The following is a 21,104-nucleotide window of genomic DNA, read 5'->3' as shown; positions in this document are numbered from 1 at the left end:
TGATTGATAAGTCTCATGCATTATTGCCAATCTGCTTGTGTGACCCTGGATCCCGACCTTAGCATCCCCTTTCGTATATTCAGGACAGTGATCGTTGCTTTGCTGGACTGCTGTGAGGAAATGAGATGTAAGCAGAAAATATGCTTAGGCCAGCCCCTCTTACCTCACGAGGAACACCTGGACAGTTTCCTAAAAATACAGATTCCTGGCACCCTAGTCCCGAAATCATAATTCTCTGGGAATGGAGCCTAGGAATCTGAATTTAAAATAAGTACCTCTCCAGGTGATTAGAATGGTTCAAGAAGGCTTTAAGAAACACTGGGGCCGGGCATGGTGGCTCACACCTGTAATCCTAACCCTTTGGGAAGCTGAGGCAGGAGGATCGCTTTAGCCCAGGAGTTTGAGAGGCTGCAATGAACTATGATGGTGCCACTGCACTCCTGTCTGGGTGACAGAGTGAGATCCTGTCCCCCCACCCCCTGCCAAAAAAAAAAAAAAAAAAGGAACATCGAGGCTGGGCGCGGTGGCTCACGCCTATAATCCCATATAATCCCAGCACTTTGGGAGGCCGAGGCAGGTGGATCACGAGGTCAGAAGATCGAGACCATCCTGGCCAACATGGTGAAACCCCATCTCTACTAAAAAATACAAAAATTAGCCAGGCGTGGTGGCATGCACCTGTAGTCCCAGCTACTCCAGAGGCTGAGGCAGGAGAATCGCTTGAACCCAGGAGGCGGAGGTTGCAGTGAGCTGAGATCACGCCACTGCACTCCAGCCTGGGCGCCAGAGCAAGACTCGGTCTCAAAAAAAAAAAAAAAAAAAGGAACATCAAAAGGATCTATTAAGGTGTCATCAGGTGTGTGTATTTAGGAGAGTAGGATGGGGAAGACGGTACTATCATCTGTGACCACAAGGTGGCAGCAGGGATAGACAAAGAGAAACAAGTCTCCCACTGGTGCTCACACCCAGAGGGGCTGGGCATGGGCAAACCTGGCGATCAGGTTGTGGAAGGAGGTGGGCCCTTTACATGATCTCCTTTGCTAGATGGAATCTCTGTACCGCAGGGCTAATCCCCTGTGACCACCTGTCTCTTTATCAGGTCTTTATGGAGACTGTTTTTTGCCATTCTGCTGGCAGGAAAGGCATTGTGAACTTGGGTGGTGATAGTGTGTGTTCCACATGGGTGAGAATGGGAGGCAAGGGGTGTGTCACATCCCCAGATGTGTTCATCAGGCAGGGTCACCTACACAGGGCAGCTTACTCAAAGGACAACAGTGCCTGCTGAAAGCACTGTCACCCACCCCCTGCTACTAGGATTGTGGTTGCAGGTGCCTCTCAGGAGAGGCTCACATCTGTGGCTGGGGAGCTGGCCAAAGACCAGGCAAAGGACGCTGGGCTGGGGTGGGGCAGGGGCAGGAAACACAGGATGGGGCAGCTGCCTCTGGAAGCAGCCAAAATGTCCCCAGCTGCAGCAGGGGTGAGTAGAGGATTAGGTGACAGTCCCCTAACAGCCCGGAACTAACACCCTCCTCCCCCTCACACAAGGCACCCTGGCCTGCCCCCTCCAAGCCTGCCAGAGCTCAGAATAACCCTGAGAACCAGGCAGCAGGATGGCAGGGGCTCTGCTTGGGGTCCTGCTCCTCTTGGGGCTTCTCGGTATGGATAGGGGCTGGAGGGGCAATTGGACACACACAGATACTGACGTAAAGGGACTGGGAAGGCAAAGACAGAGAGCAAGATGGAGACTGAGACACAGTGTTTGGTTCCCAGGCACAGTATAGTTGGTTTAGGAGACAGATACTGATAATACACAGCCTCAGAGGCCTGTGAGGACCCAGGGGAGGCAGAGGGGAGAGGTGCTCCAGCCTTTTCATTGCCAATGACCCTTCCTTCTTGACCCCATCGCAGGCAGGGGTGTGGGGAAGAACGAGGAACTGCGTCTTTATCACCATCTCTTCGACAACTATGATCCAGGAAGCCGGCCAGTGCGGGAACCTGAGGATACTGTCACCATCAGCCTCAAGGTCACCCTGACGAATCTCATCTCACTGGTAAGTTACCCCCACCCTCATCTTAAGCCAAAAATCCCACTTCTGGCCCCAACCGCTGAGCCCTGTCCTAAAGCTCACTTCTGGCCCTGAAATCTCACTTCAATCACCCCCATCTCTCATCTGCAGAATGAAAAAGAGGAGACTCTCACCACTAGCGTCTGGATTGGAATCGTGAGTCAAATCTGGGGAACGGTGTGAGGTCTTGTCCAGGGGACCCCTTTTCCCCCAAACCCCTCCCAGGCAGCGCCAGGTGGGAGATGCAGGGCACGCGGCCTTCCGTCTCCCACCCCTTAGGACTGGCAGGATTACCGACTCAACTACAGCAAGGACGACTTTGGGGGTATAGAAACCCTGCGAGTCCCTTCAGAACTCGTGTGGCTGCCAGAGATTGTGCTGGAAAACAAGTGAGAACTGGGCCAGACGCCAGGCTGGAGGGAAGCCGGCCTGGGGTGCGGGCTGGACTTGGTTGGGGAAGGGGGTACTCCGAGAGGGTGCAGATCTGTGCAAAAACCTCGGTTTCCCCGAGCCCACAGTATTGATGGCCAGTTCGGAGTGGCCTACGACGCCAACGTGCTGGTCTACGAGGGCGGCTCCGTGAAGTGGTTGCCTCCGGCCATCTACCGCAGCGTCTGCGCAGTGGAGGTCACCTACTTCCCCTTCGATTGGCAGAACTGTTCGCTTATTTTCCGGTGGGAAGAGTTACTCCGAGGCCCGAACGATTATGGGAGGGGCCTTATGGGGCGGGGCCAACCGGGAAGCACCGCCCTCGGGGCGGGGCTGTGCGCTGGAGGCGGAGCCAGGCGTAGGCACCGGGTGGGACGCTCCAGCGCGGCCGGAGGTACAGGTGGGAACAGAGGAGCTTGGGCTTGGGTGAAGGGGTGAAGCCTTGCGGCCCCGCTAGATCCCAGCTTCCAGGGCTGGGCCTGAGGCCGGGGCCCAGGTCAGAGCTTGTGGGGTGGACTCCCGGCCTTGGCTCCGCAGCTCTCAGACGTACAATGCTGAAGAGGTGGAGTTCACCTTTGCCGTAGACGACTACGGCGAGACCATTAACAAGATCGACATCGACACGGAGGCCTATACTGGTGAAGCCCCTGCCTGCTCAGAAAAACCCGCTTCTAGACGAGGTCCAGAGAGGGGACTTCCAGGGTGGGCTTGCCCTGGACCAACGACACTGGAGGGTGACTTCCACAACTGGGTTTAGCTTACCCCTGTCCTGAAATCATTCGCGATTGTTACTCTAGTCCTGCCTTCTGGCTTTCCATACCCTCAACGAGAATGCCCTTTTCTGCCTGAATTGCCCCCATCCTGACGGCCCATGACCCTGGTGCAGACAGCCGCAGCCTCCTCTTCAGCCCGCTGTCAGCTTGGCGGGCGCCCCGCTCCGACAGCCAGCTGACCGTGCGTGCCCCCGTCCTGCAGAGAACGGCGAGTGGGCCATCGACTTCTGCCCGGGGGTGATCCGCCGCCACCACGGTGGCGCCACCGACGGCCCAGGGGAGACTGACGTCATCTACTCGCTCATCATCCGCCGGAAGCCGCTCTTCTACGTCATTAACATCATCGTGCCCTGTGTGCTTATCTCGGGCCTGGTGCTGCTCGCCTACTTCCTGCCAGCGCAGGGTAAGCAGTGGCCCCGAACCTACCCCCAAACCCGGGCTCGCTTCCGGGAGGCGGGGCCCGCTCTCACCGGCTCTCCCTCCAGCCGGCGGCCAGAAATGCACGGTCTCCATCAACGTCCTACTCGCCCAGACTGTCTTCTTGTTCCTCATAGCCCAGAAAATCCCAGAGACGTCTCTGAGCGTGCCGCTCCTGGGCAGGTGACAGTGGAGCCCCCGCGGGGGCGTGGCCAGTGTGAAGGGCGGGGCCGGGGAGGTTGTCAGTGGGGGCGTGGCCAAAACCCAGAGACCTCGGGAAAAGCTCTGGCTGTCTCGCCCCGCCCTGGGCTTTATTCGGACGCTGGGTAGGGGTGGTACGGGGATGGATTCCCTGGTCCGCCGTCCTCCTCACTGCTGCTGGACGTCACCTGGAGGTCTCCTGAGTAGCTCTGTTGGGGGACGGTCCGGCTCAGTGCCTCCCTAGCCCCGCCGCCTCTGGCTCCTAACTCACCCCGCGTCCCGAGCTCACCGGTTCTCCGGGGGTTCCGAGGCCTAGCTGCTGTTGCCACTGTTGCAGGAATGAGGCAGACTCCTGCAGACCCCGTCCACACAGGCATAGCCACGCTCCCTGGACTAGGAGCCGGGCGCCGGCGCCCATCACAGCCCCAGCTTGCCGAGCCCCCTGCCCTGCGGCCTGGGCTACCTGGCTCAGCGCTGCACCCGGATTCCTGCCGTCTGGGGCTGGGCCCGCACTGCCGTCTAGTCGCCGCGCCTCCTGCTGCAGCCACAGGGCTGAGATCTGCATTGGGGGCACGGGTTAGCGGGGAGGTAGAGGTCCTTGTTCCCGCTGCTCGATCGCCGCGTATCCTGAGCCCCCCAGTACCCCACCTCTAACAAGGTGGCACCGAAGCTCACGAGGCTGGCTGCGGCTTCTCTTAACACCAGCCCCAGGGTTGGCTTCGGGGCGGGCAGCATGCCCTGCATCTTTGGCTCCGGTGGCTCCAGGGACTTCAGCTCTCTGAATCTCTGCTCCAGATATTCATGGGCTGCGGCCACGGAGAGTTCCAGGGAAGACAGAAGCGGGGGCTGGAGGGCCACCTGGAGAAGGAGCAGAGCAGTAGAGTAGCAGGGCAGGGGTCACAGGGGGGCACAGGAGACCTACCCAGAAGATCTCGAGGTGCAGCCCTGGGCGGGCGTAGCCTCACCTCGGTGGAGCTGTGGAAGTGGTAGATCCACATCAGGGTGTCCAGGGAGCTGGGGGTCCCCTTCATGGCCGCCACAAGTGGTAGGACGGGAGAAGGGCTGGGGGACGCGTCTGTTGTCGTGTAGGGGGCGCAGCTGGAGGGCGTAACCAGCCCGTGCCAGGAGAAGCCGTGTTTGTGAGGTCAGAGAGCGCACGGCGCCTTCGGTAGCTGGGAGGAGGAGCGGTGATGTCACGCATTCCGGGCTCCTCAGGTTCCTTATTTTCGTCATGGTGGTCGCCACGCTCATTGTCATGAATTGCGTCATCGTGCTCAACGTGTCCCTGCGGACGCCCACCACCCACGCCGTGTCCCCGTGGCTGCGCCACGTAAGCGCGGAGAGGGCGGTGCGGCCCGGGTGGGGGTGGGGCTTCATACTAACCCCGCCCTCTAAGCCCCGCCCCTGCCCCAGGTTCTTCTGGAGCTGCTGCCGCGCCTCCTGGGCTCCCCGATGCCCCCCGAGGCCTCCCGGGCCGCCTCGCCCCCAAGGCGGGCGTCGTCGGTGGGCTTACTGCTCCGCGCGGAGGAGCTGATACTGAAAAAGCCACGGAGCGAGCTCGTGTTTGAGGGGCAGAGGCACCGGCACGGGGCCTGGACGGGTGAGCACAGTGGCCCGGCCGGCCGCGGGGCGTGCCTGCCACGGGGGAGGCTCCTAAGGCCCACCCCGGTGTTTTCCCCGCCAGCTGCCTTCTGCCAGAGCCTGGGTGCCGCCGCCCCCGAGGTCCGCTGCTGTGTGGATGCCGTGAACTTCGTGGCTGAGAGCACGAGAGATCAGGAGGCCACCGGCGAGGTGAGACAGGAGCCAGAGGCGGGTGGAGTGCGGCAGAGGCCCCCCACTGTCTCCCATGCCGCTGGCTCCTGCAGCTGCGTCTTTACTGACTGTGCTGACCCTTCCCCAGGAAGTGTCCGACTGGGTGCGCATGGGGAGTGCCCTTGACAACATCTGCTTCTGGGCCGCTCTGGTGCTCTTCAGCGTGGGCTCCAGCCTCATCTTCCTCGGGGCCTACTTCAACCGAGTGCCTGATCTCCCCTACCCACCGTGTATCCAGCCTTAGCACGTACCGACTTCAATTTCCCACCCATCTCCAGTGGGAAATTGATTTTGAAAAAGTAGGCTGCCGCCACCACGGCATTATGATCCCTTCCCACTGCTGATCAATCTGCATTTTGTGAACTTCGCAAGAAGAATGGTGTGTGCCCACTCCTTGGCGTGTGTAGGCCTGGCCACAGGCCAGGGGTCAGCAGGAGGAAACGGTTCACACAGGCTCTCAGGTGCCAGTCCTCCAGAAAGCAAGGACTGCCCTTCAGCCTTGCTGACCTCCCAGCCTTTCTCAGGCCCAGCCCCACGGGACTCTGGTGGCTGCCAGCTTGTGAGCTATATATATTCTTCTCATAGCCAAACAGGAGACCCCTTTGCAGGACTTGCACAGGGGGAGGCTGGAGCCAGGAAACCCCCTTCTTCCCTGGTCTGGCTCTGCTGGAGCGGGTGGGAACCAAACACCTTCAGTGCTGGTGGCCCTCAGGCCCACAGGTTTAGGGCTGAGGCTGCCCTGGCCCTCCCGCAGTCATTTCTTCTAGGTTTTCTTGGCCCAGCACTGCCCATCCCACCCCATGAGGCTCGCTCATTGCAGATCCCAGCCCACCCTGCCCCTTTCTTCCCCACCCCTGGAGGCTCTCTCCGCCTAGTATACAGGACTGACAGAAAGCAAGAAAATTCGGCCTGCAGGGTGGGAGCTGGTTGAATTGTCTTTATTAACAAACAGGATATCCAAGGCCACTACATTGAGGAGGGGTGGGGAGGGGGAGGGAGGAGAAGGGTTACTTGCTGCTCACACTATATACAGATGCAAGCAAGGGGCGCGGAGAGTGAGGGCTCCCTGCTCCCTCCCTCCACCAGGGAAGGGCACGGGCTAGAAGAGGAGATGGGGGTTGGGAATGGGGGGAATGTTTTGGCTGGCAGGGTCCCCCCTCCATTCCCTGGAGTTTGGGGGAAGGGGAATCATTAAAGTGCTTTCAGAAAATGAAGAAATGGTCCCTGCCCCTGGAGTGGCTGGTGACCCCCCAAAAATCTAGGGCCCAGTGACCCCCCCCAGGGTCTGGTACATTCAAGGGGGGAGCCGGCTCCCCTGACGTGCAAATAAAGGGGTCCAGGGCCCTGCCCAGTCAGCAGCAGTGGGGTAAGGGGTTCAAGCCCCAAGCACTCTCCTCTTAAATGGAGAAAAGGGGGGAGGGGCTAGGCCCACTCAATTCCTGGGAAGGGGAAGCTGTGTCCCTCCCCAGAAGCTGGGGACAGGCACAGTTTTGGGAAGAGGACATGTCGGGGAAGAGGATGGTCACGTGATCACGAAAGCATCAGGGGTCAGAGGTCACGTTCCCAGCAGGCTCCAGTGAATCAAACCAGTAAAAGCAAAAGCCCAGGGAGGGGAAAGAGGGGCGGCCCGGGAAGCCTGGCTGCAGGGGGAGAGCTGGGTCCAGTGTGGGACAGCCCCAGCCCAGGGCCCCGTCACCAGTTCATGATGCAGTTACGGTTCAGAGTCATGAAGTAAACTTGGCTGCTGCCCCCAGAGCGGACTGAGGCAAAAAATACCTGGGTGGGGCAGGAGAAGAAGTCACCAAGGGCTGGGCTGGGCTGGCGGGGGGTCTCAATTAACTGGGATTGGGGAAGAAGTGGGGAGATGGGAAGAAGGGGTGGCAGAAGAGGTGAGGGAGAGAGAGTACAGGAGGAGACTCACAGTGCCCCTCACCCGGAGGAAAGGCTGGGATGTTAGGGGAGAGGGTGCACCACCAGCCCCCTGGGTGCCAGCTGGAAAGTCCTCAGAAGCTGAAGGGAGCACAGGGCAGTGGTAGTGGCTGACTGCCCTCCCAGCTCCCAGAGGGGCCCGCTTTCAGGAAGCCGCCACCACCATCCTCTGCCCAGGGACCTAGAGTCATGGCAGCCGGGACGGCAGGGCTTTCAGAGGGAAGGAGCCTCCCACCTTGTCATTCCGCTCACACAGGAACTTGAGCCTCTGAGCTCGTTTGTGCATGAAGACCCCGTCGAGGTGGCCCGTCTCCACAGAGCGGATCTCAATGGCTTTCTCGCCCCAGCCCATTATCTGGTTGGAGCAGATGTAGGCTGTGGGGAACAGGTGACGGGCTGAGCAGGCTGCACCCCGGGGCCACCTCAGGGGCATGTGGCCGGGAGGGCGGCAGCTCACTTACCCACAGAAGTAGGCATCTCTCCCCACTGCAGCACCACATCCTTAATGATCCGCCCGTACGTGTTGACGTAGACACCCTCGTCCTCGTAGCACAGCAGCATCTCCATGCCGTCGGTGTTGGGGAGGAAGATGATGGCATGGGGCGTGATCTGGCTCTGGATCTGGGGAGAAGGAGGTGGGCTAGAGTCTCCGTGTCTGGTGCCCAGACTGGGCCATCCCACTCCCCCAGCAGCCCCGCCAAGCTCACGTGCACAGGGATGTAGATGTCATAGCTGTTCCCCGAGTCGACATCCACAGCATGGAAGCCAGCACTGGAGCCATAGATGACCTTAAGCCGCTGCCCCTCCTCTACTGTCAGGTCGACCAGCAGAGGGCGGTGAGGGAGGTCAGCAAAGGACTGCGGAGAACCGGAGGAGAGGAGGGCTCAGGGGCACGGGGAGAGGCGCTGGGACTCCAGATGGTGTTAGGGACGGAGGCTGGGATTACCTTGAAGGCCATGAATTTGTGGTAGGGTTTGGGGGCCCAGGCATACACCTCCACGGAGCTCTTGAGGGCGATGACCAGGAACTTAATCCGCTCGTATTTCACTGGGGGCGGGAGAGAAGAGGGATGCTGAGACTTCCCTTCTTGGGCCACGGCACCTCCCTGTGGTCTGTCACTATACTGCCCCACCCAGGCCCCAAGTCCCTGGCTCCCAGGCTTTCTCAGCCATTAGACCCAGATCCATTTCTTTTCATGAACAAGTATGTGCTGGCCACTCTGTTGTGACATCCTCACCGACACGGTAGTGCCCGCAGCCCTCCATGTCCCCCACGGTGGTCCAGCCCTGCTTCTTCTCCACTTCTGGGTCATTGTGCAGAATCTTGTTGCGGAGCCAGGACAGGTAATACACCCGCAGCTTGTTCCTTTTCCCTGAGGGATGGACAGACATACACACCCCACATGCTCATCTGAGGCCCGACTGCCACTGCCCTGGCCTCCTCTGTCAGCATACCACAAGGGGTGAGAAAGTGTGGCCCCACCTTCCAGTGCCTGGACCAAGGCTGCCCTCCTCCCAGGCAGAAGACGGTGACAGCGCCAAGGAGCTGAGCCCCTCCTCCCTCCCCCACTCACCACACCTGTACCTGAGATGGTGATGAGCAGGTTGAGCCCCTCCAGCACATCCATCTGCTGGAAGCGTCGCCGCCCGATGAGTCCATACACCTTGCCCTGCCCACTTCGGTCCAGCAACATCAGCCCGTTCTCCGTGCCCACTAGCAGGTTGACCCCTGCAACAGGAGCCCTTGGGCAGGTCAGAGGCTCAGCCAGGCCCTCACCTAACCAGGAGCGTGAGAGCCATGCCAGAGCCTCCTCAGCTGTTCCTGCCCCGGCTTACCCCAAAGGGCTGCACAGAGGATCTCGGAGTTGAATCGCTTCTTGTACTTCCGGATCTCAGGGGTCTCACTGTGGGCCCGGGTGTTGGTGGGGTTCACGTTGACCACAGAGCCCTTCCTCACGTCGTACTGCAGCTGGTCGAGCCGAGTGCCCTCTCCACCCACCAGGGCTGCCAGAAGGAGGAGGAGGCGGGAGGAGGGGCTGCAGCTTCTCACCCCATCTCTTTTTACCTCTATCCCCTATATCAGGTCTTGGCACCTCATAATACGCAGAAAGGAGGAGAAAGACAGGAGGAGAGGAGGTGCACGGGAGAGGGGGATAGAGTGCTGGACTTGGAGTCAAAAGGCCTGGCTCAAGTCCCATTTCTGTCACTTGTTAGCTTTGAGTCTTTGCCCAGGTCCCCTGGCAACTCTGAGCATTTCCTGTCCTGTGGAGGGGTCGCAGAGGCCCTTCCTTGCCTCTGTGCCCAGGCAGGTGCTAGGGCCCAAGGGAGAGGTCCTGTGGCTATGCTTTGTGAGGCTGCATCTCAAGACCACCGTGCTCCCCTCCAGGCTGCCCCTGGACCCCAGCCTCACAGCAGGTCTGTCCTCCTGTCCTCACCTGTGATGGGGATGCTGTCCCCACTGCCTCCAGGCTGGTAGATCCCTAGATCCACAAACATCGTGAACGAGCTCTTGCCAGGGGCCTTTACCAGCCCACGAGACTGGTACTGTGGTAGGGGGGCAGCAGTCAGGCAAACAAGTGCAAGTCCAGCTGCGGCCCTGCCCCTGCTGCTGTTCCCCAGGCTCCAGCTCCCCAACTGACACCCCCGCTGTCCAGCTCCCAGTGCTCCGCCCCATCCTCCGCCATGACCCAGCACCCGGACCTCCTGCCCATCGCCAGGGCTCTTCTCTCCCAGCGGACCTGCCTCTGACCCACTTACGTCACCGCTCCCATCCTTCGAGGGCGGGCTTTGGCCTTTGCTGTTCTCGGTGGGTGAGTGGCTGGGCTGGACCACGTCAGGCAGGTTTGTATACCCATTGCTGTCAGCATGTAGCAGGTTCCGCTCCTCTTCAGGGGTCTACAGGACAGAGGGCAGGGTTGGCGTGGGGCTGGGAAGGGCACACACAGGTACAGGGGAGGGAGCAGAGGCTCACTCACGCGCTGGACCACCATGGTGCCGCCCCCGTATGGGGGCTGGGTCCCGGTGATCTCCTCGACGTCATGGACCACCATGGTGCTGACGCTGTCTGTATCCCCATCGCTGCTGTGAGAGAGGAGGAAGGTGGGGCCCCCTCCAGGTCCTGCCCGTGGCCACAGAAGTGCCAAAGGCAGCAGATGGCTGCCAGAGCCCAGGCTTTTGTCTCTATTCAAAACACAACCTGCTCCACCGTGAGGTGCTTCCCTGCATGGCCCACAGGGCAGGCTGGCAAGGGGCAGACAGGCACTTGAAGAGGCCACCCCACAACACACAGGGCAGCGGGAGAGAGACAGGAACCTGCACCCTCAACCCACTCTCTAGCGAAGGGAGCCGCTCTCCCTCAGACTTGCCCCAAAGCCCCACCTCTCCCCCACTGCCACTTCCCCTCCCTCCCTGTACCTTGGAGTGGGAGGGCCCCACTCCCAATGTCGTACCGGCCCCCAGGGGTGTCTCTGCTCCCCTCTGATGGCCCGCCTTCGCCTTCCTCCTCGTCCTCCTCACTGCTTTCCACCTCCTCGCTGGACGATGAGTAGTCCATGGCCTTCTTGGGAGGCCGAGGGGCCTCGTCCAGGGTCCGCTCTTTCAGCAACACGAAGTCCTGCAGGGAGGAGCCATGTGAGGGGCAGGGAGAAGCTGGGCCTGGGTGGAGGTAGACAAACGGTGCCGGGACACCCCAGCAGGGCGACAGGAGGGGCTCCCACAAGCAGGCCCATCTCACTAACCTCACCAATTGCTCGCTTATAGCTCTGGGAGGGGCCGCAGGGGAAGAAAGAGCCAGGAGAGAGGTTAGGAGAGAGGTTAGAAAAGGTTAGTACCATGAGAAGCACCAGTCCCTCCATCCCCACAGCCCTTCTCAGTAGATCAGCAGAGACCCCACCTCTGACACCCAGCTCCCTGGGGCTAAGCCCCAAACCAGGATGAGGCAGGCCATGCCTGCCACCAGGTGACTCACTGCGGGCCGGCCTGGCCGTGAGCGGTGGTCATCGGGCTTGGCTTTATTCCCAGGGGAGAGCACTGGGGAGCTGTCCAGTTTGGAGGAGGCTGGACAGCAGGGTGGAAGAAGAAGGTCACTGATGCCTGGACAAGGGATGGCCTCAAGCCCACACCCTGAGCCCCAGAACTCAGCCCCAAGTTCCATACCCACGCAGGTCCTCCCTGTCCCTGTGGGTGTCCCAGTCCAAAGCCACCAAAGGCAGGGTCCATCGTGATAAGACTCCAGGCCCAGAGCAGGCTGCCCAGCCCTGTCTCACATACCTCCCACGCGGTTCCGCTCCAGTGAGCCAGCCTGGGGGAGGTGCCCGTGAGAGGCTGGAAGGACGCTGTCCGAGCGTTCCCAGCCAGGGTCGCTCCTCCTGAGGTCGGGGTTACTGTTGGGGGTGCAGAGTCAGGGTCAGGGAGGCAGGGTGCTCCCCTCTCTGGGGTGCTGAGCTGCACTGCAGAGGGAGCCATCACCAGGGAAGCAGGTGGCAGAAGTGAGAGGTGGGAGTGAGTCGGGGGACAACTCTATTACCTAGAGGCGTTGGGCGGGCCAGGGGGCTGAGCAGGGGGCCCTGGAGGCTTTGGGGTGCCCCGCTCTGCCCGCCTTTGCAGATAGATTTGCCAGGCGGAGTTGCTGCGAGGTCTGTGAAGGGAGCACAGGGGTGCCGAAGGGGCGGGGGGGTGCTGAGGTGATGGGGCTGGGGCTTGCCCACCCCTAGGCAGGTAGGCTGGTAAAGTCCCTGTGCCCCCCTACTCCCTAGGCTGCCCTCAGACCTCACCCAGGCGTTGCCCTACCCAGGCATTACCTGGCACGGATTGCCTGGGCTGGCCGGGACCCTCCGGCCCCACTGGTGTTAAGGGCAGTGGCGATAGATGAGGTCCTCTGAGGCACCTGTGGAGAGAAGTCCACGTGCTGCGACGGGCACTTCTCAGACGTTTAAGCCTCACCTCTGAGAGGTGAGTTCCCCCACTTTGATGGATGAGAAAACTGAGGTTCAGGGAAGTTAGTGAATACGTCCAGGGTTATGAAGCTGGGAGATGGTGGAGCTGTGGTTCTAACTCGCAAAGTCTGCTCCTCAGCGTCCCCAAAACACCCTGGGCGTTTCTCCGTTCCCACGCTCCCCACGGGGATCGATGCCACCCCTCCACGTTGCCTCCTCCGCTGGACGGCTGACCCCGGCAGGGCAGCGCCCTAGCTTTCTCTCGCTTCCCGCCCTGCACTCTTCCTCCATGTGGCCCGCCCCTTCACTGCCCTCCTTCTCCTCGAGACTAGCTCTCTGCTTTTCCCTGGGCCCGCAGGGCTGTCCTTACCTTGGGTGGGGCCTCGTTATCTGGGCGGACCCAGGCTGGGGGGTTCGGGCTGGGGCCAGGTCCTTCAGAGGTGGGGTCTGAATTCTGGCGGATGACAGCTCCTCGGGCACTGGGCGTGGCAGTGGGTGCGGGGATGGCAGGGTCGGGGTCATGGGAGGCTGGGAAGGCAGCCAGGTTTCGGGTGGGCTGGTCCTGCAGGGACTGGGATCGGGGTACAGGTGCTGCATATGGCTTCAGTGGGACCCGGTGTGCCACCAGGCTCTGCAGGGAGAGACCAGGGAGGGTGGGCTGCCTGCTCCATGGCACATCCCCACCTGCGAATCGGGGCCTGGGGTGGGAAGGGACTTTAGTTGCCCCTTTCTCCATTGAAGGACAAGGGGTTCCTTGAGCCTGAGAACAGCTAAGTCAGGACAGACACAGGCAGCAAGAAGCAGGTGAGTGTCTCTGTCCACAAAGCCTGTGCTCTGTAATCCTGGCTCAGGGCTGAGCAGGTGTGTGTGTGTGTGTGTGTGTGTGTGTGTGCACGCGTGTTTGTGTACCTGTGCTCTGAGCAAAGCTCCTTGTGTCTTCATTAAGACAGAAGTAGGGAGAGACTCACCTTGTGCGGTCCCTCCTGGGGCTCCACCGGCCTCTGCATAGGAGGAGTCTGGGAGAGGGGTCCTGGGGGCCCGGGGGAGGCCTGGGGGATGGGGGGCTCAGGCCCCGTGCTGCCTGGCTTGCTCTTGGCCAAGGGAGAGTTCTGCTGCTTGTTCATCCTTGTTCTCTCTTCTACCTGTGATGTGAAGGGATGTCAAGCAGGCCAGCTCTTGCCTCCCTGTTCTCAAAACTGAGGGTCCCACCTGCCGTAACCACTCCCGCCCTATGCTCTGTGCTGTGTGCTCCTTTGCCCTGCTCGGTGCCTGCTACTGTGAACAACTACTTCTTGTGGCTCTCCAGGCCTCAGGCAGTGGGACTGGACTCTCAGGGGGCAAAGGAGGCAGTGAGTACCTCTCGGGCCCAGGCTGGTTTGTCAGTGGGATTCATGCCCCGACCATAATGGTACAGGGGCTTCCTGTCCCCGGGCAGGAGCTGCTGCTGCTGCTGTTTCTGAAGCTGCTGCTGCTGTTGCTGCTGCTGCAGGGACTTGAGGTAGGCATGCTCCTGCTGCAGCTGCCTCTGGAGACGCTCTGACTGCCGCTGCTCCTCCAGCTGCTTCCGCTTGTATTCCTGGGCCCAAGGGTAGGGAGAGAGGGCTCAGCAGGGTGTGGCCCTGGGAGTTAGAGCAGGCATGCCCTCTCTTTTCTCCAACTGCCTAGAGAGGAGATGTATTCCCTTGATGTCCTGGGTGAATCCCTTCCCTTGAAGTGTTCCCATCCCGTTCCAGCAAAGAAGCTCTGAAGAGCATCTTCCCAGAGGACGCTGAGGGACCCGTTACCAGCAGCAGGGCCTGTTCCTGGAGCAGCTGTTGCTGAAGGATCTCGAGCTGTCGCTGCTCCTCCTCTAGCCTGTGACGAATATATTCCTGGGGGACGGGGTGTGGGGTGGGGGGCAGAGGGACGGAAGGAGGAAGAGGCAGAGGAGGGCAGCAGCAGCGAGTTGGAGAAGGAGGAAGGGATCCGCAGGAGGAGGAGGAGGGGTGCAGGGGAAGAGTAAGAGAGAGGCAGGGGAGGGGATGGCATGAGCCCCAGGGGGGCCATGTGGCAAAGATGGGGAAGAAGAGGGCACAGGGAATGAGGGGGGATGAGGACGGGGCCGGGGAGAGTCAGGGATGGGGTAAAGAGATGGGAATGAGGCAGGGAAGGAGGAGGGAGGGGGCCAGGGTTGGGGTTGAAGGGTGGGAGAAAACAGAGAGAAAGAGTGAAGCTAGAAAAGATAGGAGGAATCTGGGGGTGGGGGAGAGAAGGGGGAAGGGCACGGGGAGCAGGGGCGGCAGGCAGCAGGAGCAGGAGGGCGGGAGGGCAGGGATGTGGGTGCGGCGCTCTACCTGCTCGCGCTCTGCCTGCCGCCGCTCCTCCTCCCGCCGCAGAGCCTGCATGTCCTCCAGCCGCCGCTGCTGCTCCTTCTCCTGCAGCTTCCGCTGCTCCCGCTCCCGCCGCTGTTGCTGTGGGGAGGGCCAGGTGGTCTTAAGAACCACATCGGACATCGGGTCAGCACTGTCCCTCCATGGACAGGGAGGGGAGCTCTCCTTGCTCACCACGGAGGGTGGTGAGAGAGACCGGCTTCCGCTTGTTTCTGCAACTATACCCATCCCCACCCAAGGGCCCGCAGGGCTGGGCTCGGGTAAACAGCCGGTAGCTGTGATGAGAGAGGCTGTGAGACTGACTGCTGCCTGTGTGGTGGGCTTAGCTAGACAACACCTTCCACTCCCCACACCGCACCAAACAACAAACAAAACCCGAACTCAAAACAAGCCTCCCCAGCACTCCTAGCCTAAAATCGACCTTCGCCTGAAGTCCATATAGAGCGGATCGTAGTGATAGCCTTTGGCCACAAGAGGGCAGGCACCAGGGGCCCGTGCACAGAAAGCACAGAAAAGAGGGACCTGGCCCACTCCTTGACAAGCGCCGATGTCCAAGTGGTACTTTACTTTCACGGTATTTCTGTGGTGGTTTCCACAAAGTCTACCACCACCACCACCACTACCAACAACAACAACAAAAGCACAAGCCCTAAGGGACCCTTACACTTGAGGGAACTTGTGCCTACTTCTGCAATGAAGTTGCCGGCACACCTTCTCCAGGTAACTCCTTGTTAGATAGGACTTTGTGGCCTGGCATGGTAGCTCACACCTGTAATCCCAGCACTTTGGGAGGCCGAGGCAGGTGGATCACCTGAGGTCGGAGTTCAAGACCAGCCTGACCAACATGCAGAAACCCTGTCTCTACTGAAAAAATACAAAATTAGCCGGGCATGGTGGCGCATTCCTGTAATCCCAGCTCCTCGGGAGGCTGAGGCAGGAGAATCGCTTGAACCTGGGAGACGGAGATTTTGCGGTGAGCCCAGAACGCACCATTGCACTCGCCAGCCTGGGCAACAAGAGCAAAACCCCATCTCAAAAAAAAAAAAAAAAAAAAAGATAGGACTTTGTTACTATGCTATCTGAACGCTATATTTATTTTATTTTTTTATTTTTTTGAGATGGAGCCTTGCTCTATTCCCAAGGCTGGAGTGCAGTGGCGTGATCTCGGCTCACTACAACCTCCACCTCCCAGGTTCAAGCGATTCTCCTGCCTCAGCCTCCTGAGTAGCTGGAACTACAGGCGCGTGCACCACCACGCCCGGCTAATTTTTTGTATTTTTAGTAGAGATGGGGTTTCACCATATTAGACAGGCTGGTCTCGAACTCCTGACTTCATGATCCACCTGCCTCAGCCTCTCAAAGTGCTGGGATTACAGGCGTGAGCCACAGCGCCTGGCCTATATTTTCAAAACTGCACAAGGCTCTTCTGTAGCAGGTTTCCTTGCAAATTATGAGAGGGCCTGCTTTGGGGGTAGCAGGTGGACAGTGTGGGTGCTGCGGGTTATTGCTTATTATTATTATTATTATTATTATTAGAGACGGAGTCTCACTCTGTCACCCAGGCTGGAGTGCAGTGGTGTGATGTCTGCTCACTGCAACCTCCGCCTCCCGGGTTCAAGCAATTCTCCTGCCTCAGCCTCCGGAGTAGCTGGGGTTACAGGCATGAGCCACCATGCCTGGCTAATTTTTGTATTATTAGTAGAGATGAGGTTTCACCATGTTGGCCAGGCTGGTCTCAAACTCCTGACCTCAGGTGATCTACCCACCTCAGCCTCCCAAAGTGATGGGATTACATTTTTTGTTAAGTCCAGCTCATCATGAAATTTGAAATCATGTAATTGTTTCAACAGAAATGCCATTCATTTAAGGCATTTTAAAACCTGTTCTCCGAGACCCTAATGGACCCAGGGGCAGGTCAGCAGGAGGCCGTGCCAGGCCTGGGCCCTTCGGAGACAGCCCACCTCCTCCACGCGGCGCCGCTCCTCCTTCTGCTCCTCTATGCGCCGCTGCCGCTGGTGCAGCAGGTGTTTGATGTGTGCCTCGGGGTCTCGCTGCTGCTGCTGCTGCAGCTGCTGCTGCTGTTTTAAAGCCTCTGAGTTGCTCTTATTTTCCTGCTGGAGCCGGAGAAACTCCCGGCGTAGCGTCGACTCTCCAGGCACGTTCATGATGGAGCTGGGCAGGGGTGGCACAAAGAAGCGTTGGGGTCAGAACCCTGTTGGATCCCACTCTCAACCCCGTGGGCCCGCCTGAGTGGGTGCTTTAACTGGATCAAAGCCTCTGCCTCTGGACACTCCCAGGTGGTCAGGAGACTTACCGTCCCCTTCTGCCCGGTCTTCAGTCCTGTTCTCCTTTCCTATTACTGCTGCGCCCCACATTCACCCCGGAACTGCTCTCTCCCCAGCTCTTGCTCAGTCATTCGTTCCACTTCTTAGCACTCAGGAATTTGGTTTCTAGGAGTCTCTACCTCTCTGTGCCCACCACCCCCAGGCCGAGAGTCCCCAAAGCCAAGCACCACCGTAGTCCCCCAACTCAGCAATGACCCGCCCCCAACCCCCACTCCGCCTGCCAGGCCTACCTTGGCTCTCCCTCCTCTCCATGGCTGTCGTCTTCCTCCTCGCTGCCACTGTACTCATATTCTGTCTCCTCTGCAGGGGAGGCCACTGCAGTTATCTCACCCAGTGCCCCAGACCCGCCGTGGGCCAGGGAAACCTCGGGTGGGGATAACCAGAAGGTCTCTCTGGGTGGGCAAGCATGAGGGGCCCCACCCACTTCCTGGGGGCAATGGGAGGACAGTGGGTCTCAGGTGTGGGCCTGGACAGGGACCGGGACTGGTCCCAGGGCAGCTGAGGTGTGGCAGAGCCTGTGCTTGTGCTCGCACACGCATGTGCTTAGCATGGAGTTTTTGTAAGGATGTGAAAGGCCGGTCCTCTTTTGGAAGGCTGACTCAGATTGGGAGGGAAAGGAGAGAAAATCCCTCGGCGGTTGCAAGTTTGAGAACGATCTCCTTGGACAGGGAGAGCTGGGGCCAAGGAAGGGAGCAGGGAGGGGAGCCAGGAGCGAGCAGGGCTGGCAGAGAGGAGCCAGGCTGGAGTGTCCCCTAGTACCTGCCCCTCCAGCCTGCCCACTGACCTTTCTCACCCCGCTTCTTCCGGGATCGGTCAATGTGGTCCTTAAGCTGGATGCGGACCTGCCGCTCCGTGGGCTGGTCCCGGATGAAGGGAAACTTCAGTAGCTGCTCCGTGGGTGGGCGGCTCAGGTAAGTCTTGATGAGACATGTGTCAATGAAGTCAATGAACTTCTTAGACCTGGAAACAGTGGTGGCTCACACTGGGAGGGTCCCCTCAGAAGGGATGGGTGCAGGAGGAAGACGGTGGATCGTTCATCTACAAGCCACCTTGACATCCCTCCTGTCTTCATATCCCAACACCAGTCACTGCCCTCTGCCCCCCAAAATCTCTTCTCTGGTGAGATCCAAGCCTGAGCACAGAGGGCATGAAGGTGGGGATGGCCTTGTCCAGGGACCTTCCTTCCCAGAGCCCACACTCTCAGAGACCTACCACTTCTTGGACTTGAGCCTGGGCGGAGGGTTCCGAGGAATGAGGAAGAGGGCTCGCATGGGGTGCATGTCACACAGAGCTGGACACAGAAGAGACACCCTCAGTCCCTTTCACTGCACTGGGAGCTATAGGACCCTTCCTTGGCAGGATCCCAGGACCCACCTCCTCCCTACAGCCACTCTCTGGGCCCTTCCTTTCCCTCCCCTCCTACTCCCGGCAGACTCAGAACTTACGGGGCGCTCCCTCTGCCATCTCGATGGCTGTGATTCCTAGAGACCAAATGTCACTCTGTAGACGGGAGAGAAGGAACAAGTGAATATTCCTGACAACTCGGCCCTGCAACCTGTCTTCACCCACCATCCTGGCCTCTCAGGACCCTTCCTGGGCCACACCCCTTCCTGCAGCAGTGCCCTCCAACCCATCGCATCTTCCCACCCACACTTGCCTTGTCATAAGATGCTCCCCAACCCCTCACTGCTAACATCATCCGACCTTCCTCTGTCCCCAGCCTGTTCAGGCCCCATGGTCCCCATATTGCTTCCTGCCCTTGGCAGCCCCTATGCTCCCAACTTTCCACTCCATACCCTGTAATCGTAGGTGGCATCGGGGTTCTCATCACAGGCGATGACCTCTGGAGCCATCCAGTAGGGAGTCCCAATGAAAGTGTTCCGTCTGCCCACGGTGCGGTCCAGCTGAGCACTCACCCCAAAATCCACTGTGAAGACACAGAGGGAGGGGTCAGCATGGGGAGTCACCTCTGCTCCCTTGCCTCACATCCCTGCGTGCACACACAGGACTTGCCTGAGCCAGCTGTGGTCCTGGCCTGACCCAGACACCCCAGCACCCTCCTTTACCCCACCAACATCCTGAAGAACCCGATTCCATCTTCCTACATCTTAGAGAAAAATCCAGGTAAAAGGATCACGGACAGCATCCCAGGCAGGAGGGTCATCAGATCCCATTTCCCCAGAGCAACCTGCAGAGCACCTGGCCCATAACAGGTGACAGGTGAAGAGCTTCCTGAGGGATTTTCAGCAGGAGGCAGGGTATTCCAGGGGGAGAGGGGAAATGGGAGGGAGTGAGCCTCCCCAATAGGGAGGGAGTTGGGCCTGAGCCACCAGAGGGAAAAAGGGGCCCGTCATTCTCTGTTCTGGAGGTGAAACAGCCTCGTCAGCCTCAGAAGGAGCCGGCGCACCTAGCTTGACCTCAGCATTCTCTGTCAGCAGCACATTCTGCCCCTTGATGTCTCGATGGATCACCTTGTGGGCATGGAGATGGGCCAGACCCTGGGACATGAGAGCAGGGAAAATCAGCCATGGTGTTGGATGGGGTGGGAAAGAGTAAGTGGGGAGTGAGTTGAGGGGACAAGGAGCAATCAGTCTGGACAGGGTTGGGCTGAAGGAGCAGACCCTCTCCACCAGGAGCCCAAGCAAGCTGAGCTGTCCTGGAGAGCTTCCTCAGAGTGGTGGCTCCAGGTGAATTCCCAGCAGTTGCAGGGTTACAGGTGGAGAAGCGGCAGAGCTTGGAAGCAGGAGCTTGTCTCCTCCAACAGCCTGAGACTTCCCAAGGTGGGGACCCTGCTTCCACATCCCACCCGCATCAGGCCTGCTGCTCCCTAAAGAGGGCACTTATGTCTCCTCCCAGCGCAGGGAGGATCTTTGCTCATGGAGAAGCTCAAGCCAAGGTAGCAGAGGAGGAGAAGACAAGGGGAGGGGCCTTGAGCTCACCCTGAGGATCTCCCTGCAGATATAGGCGATACAGTCCTCCTTCAGGGCGTTGCCTTTCGTGTTCTTTACCAGGTCAGTCACTGAACCAGCACCACAGAACTCCATCACCAGCTAGGATCCCAGGAAGGTACCGAAAGGAAAAGTATCAGTCAGACAAGCCCTCCCACCCCTGCCCCAGTCCCCTGCTAGACTCCTGGAGGAAGATAAGAGACCTTGGGGTTAGAACTGGTATGAGCTAGAGAGCAAGGACCACAGAAGCCTCACAAAGGCCACAGGACTTCCTGAAGTCAAGAGAGAGAGGGAAAAAGGCTGGGTGCGGTGGCTCATGCCTGTAATCCCAGCACTTTGGGAGGCTGAGGCAGGCGGATCACCTGGAGTTCAAGACCAGCCTGGCCAACATGGTGAGCAAGACTCCATCTCAAAAAAAAAAAAAGAGAGATAGGAGAAGGAATACAGATGGAAAAGAACTGGCAGGGTGGGGCTGGGTTTAGGGTAGGAGTCCAAGGAATCCCTGAAACTGTAGACAAAATGATGCAGGTATATGCATTTTCCTTGAGGAAGGGTCTAGTACTCTCATCAGATTCTCATTGGGATTCCAAACCCTAAAGCAGTTAAGAACTTTAGCCTGCTTTACAGGCTGGGCACGGTGGCTCACGCCTGTAATCTCAACACTTTGGGAGGCTGAGGCGGGTGGATCACGAGGTCAGGAGTTCAATACCATCCTGGATAACACGGTGAAACCCCGTCTCTACTAAAAAAATAAAAAATAAAAAAAAACCAAAAAATACAAAAAAGTAGCCGGGCGTGGTGGTGGGCACCTGTAATCCCAGCTACTCAGGACGCTGAGGCAGGAGAATCACTTGAACCCGGGAGGCAGAGGTTGCAGTGAGC

General features: G+C 59.3%; 3 protein-coding genes across 14 annotated transcripts in view; 1 reads left to right on the top strand and 2 right to left on the bottom strand.

Moving 5' to 3' along the window:
• The first annotated feature begins 1,610 nt into the window (after positions 1-1,610).
• Positions 1,611-6,061, top strand: CHRNE (cholinergic receptor nicotinic epsilon subunit). Its single transcript, XM_058431147.1, has 12 exons — positions 1,611-1,656; positions 1,909-2,051; positions 2,178-2,222; positions 2,346-2,455; positions 2,585-2,740; positions 3,033-3,133; positions 3,471-3,671; positions 3,754-3,868; positions 5,102-5,216; positions 5,300-5,486; positions 5,571-5,677; positions 5,787-6,061. The coding sequence occupies exons 1-12, from the start codon at positions 1,611-1,613 to the stop codon at positions 5,940-5,942; spliced, it is 1,482 nt and encodes a 493-aa protein (XP_058287130.1). The 3' UTR covers positions 5,943-6,061.
• On the bottom strand, positions 3,972-5,104 carry CUNH17orf107 (chromosome unknown C17orf107 homolog). Of its 2 annotated transcripts, XM_032139372.2 has the most exons (4): positions 4,852-5,013; positions 4,535-4,744; positions 4,176-4,445; positions 3,972-4,095 (listed from the first exon to the last, which is right to left on the bottom strand). In XM_032139372.2, exons 1-4 carry the CDS (start codon positions 4,915-4,917, stop codon positions 3,997-3,999), a joined length of 645 nt encoding a protein of 214 aa, XP_031995263.1. In that variant the 5' UTR covers positions 4,918-5,013; the 3' UTR covers positions 3,972-3,996. The 2 variants fall into 2 exon arrangements, with proteins under 2 accessions (XP_031995263.1, XP_031995264.1); XM_032139373.2 differs by having other exon boundaries at positions 3,972-4,445; positions 4,852-5,104.
• Positions 6,062-6,596: 535 nt separating the features above from the next.
• MINK1 (misshapen like kinase 1) overlaps positions 6,597-21,104 on the bottom strand; it is a 65,738-nt gene continuing 51,230 nt past the window's right edge. Inside the window, exons 5-34 of one of the 11 annotated variants that reach the window (XM_032139356.2) lie at positions 20,214-20,324; positions 19,682-19,772; positions 19,071-19,201; positions 18,720-18,774; positions 18,487-18,565; positions 18,059-18,234; positions 17,505-17,574; positions 16,891-17,101; positions 14,894-15,010; positions 14,345-14,431; positions 13,918-14,136; positions 13,529-13,702; positions 12,931-13,191; positions 12,426-12,511; positions 12,152-12,262; positions 11,896-12,008; positions 11,594-11,682; positions 11,364-11,387; positions 11,076-11,239; positions 10,602-10,707; positions 10,384-10,521; positions 10,062-10,170; positions 9,463-9,630; positions 9,212-9,355; positions 8,865-8,999; positions 8,574-8,674; positions 8,335-8,484; positions 8,089-8,248; positions 7,863-8,002; positions 6,597-7,474 (exon numbers count right to left, since the gene is read on the bottom strand). In XM_032139356.2, coding sequence (XP_031995247.1) covers positions 7,391-7,474; positions 7,863-8,002; positions 8,089-8,248; positions 8,335-8,484; positions 8,574-8,674; positions 8,865-8,999; positions 9,212-9,355; positions 9,463-9,630; positions 10,062-10,170; positions 10,384-10,521; positions 10,602-10,707; positions 11,076-11,239; positions 11,364-11,387; positions 11,594-11,682; positions 11,896-12,008; positions 12,152-12,262; positions 12,426-12,511; positions 12,931-13,191; positions 13,529-13,702; positions 13,918-14,136; positions 14,345-14,431; positions 14,894-15,010; positions 16,891-17,101; positions 17,505-17,574; positions 18,059-18,234; positions 18,487-18,565; positions 18,720-18,774; positions 19,071-19,201; positions 19,682-19,772; positions 20,214-20,324 — 3,804 coding nt within the window. In that variant the 3' untranslated portion in view covers positions 6,597-7,390. The remainder of the gene's footprint in view (positions 7,475-7,862; positions 8,003-8,088; positions 8,249-8,334; positions 8,485-8,573; positions 8,675-8,864; positions 9,000-9,211; positions 9,356-9,462; positions 9,631-10,061; positions 10,171-10,383; positions 10,522-10,601; positions 10,708-11,075; positions 11,240-11,363; positions 11,388-11,593; positions 11,683-11,895; positions 12,009-12,151; positions 12,263-12,425; positions 12,512-12,930; positions 13,192-13,528; positions 13,703-13,917; positions 14,137-14,344; positions 14,432-14,893; positions 15,011-16,890; positions 17,102-17,504; positions 17,575-18,058; positions 18,235-18,486; positions 18,566-18,719; positions 18,775-19,070; positions 19,202-19,681; positions 19,773-20,213; positions 20,325-21,104) is intronic. The other 10 variants (XM_032139357.2, XM_032139360.2, XM_032139361.2 and 7 more) reach the window with 10 other exon arrangements.

Source organism: Hylobates moloch, unplaced genomic scaffold, assembly GCF_009828535.3.
Source record: "Hylobates moloch isolate HMO894 unplaced genomic scaffold, HMol_V3 SCAFFOLD_19, whole genome shotgun sequence".
Lineage (NCBI taxonomy): Eukaryota > Metazoa > Chordata > Mammalia > Primates > Hylobatidae > Hylobates > Hylobates moloch.
Note: the sequence above shows the minus strand (reverse complement) of the source record. Positions and strands in the feature narration are given on the sequence as shown.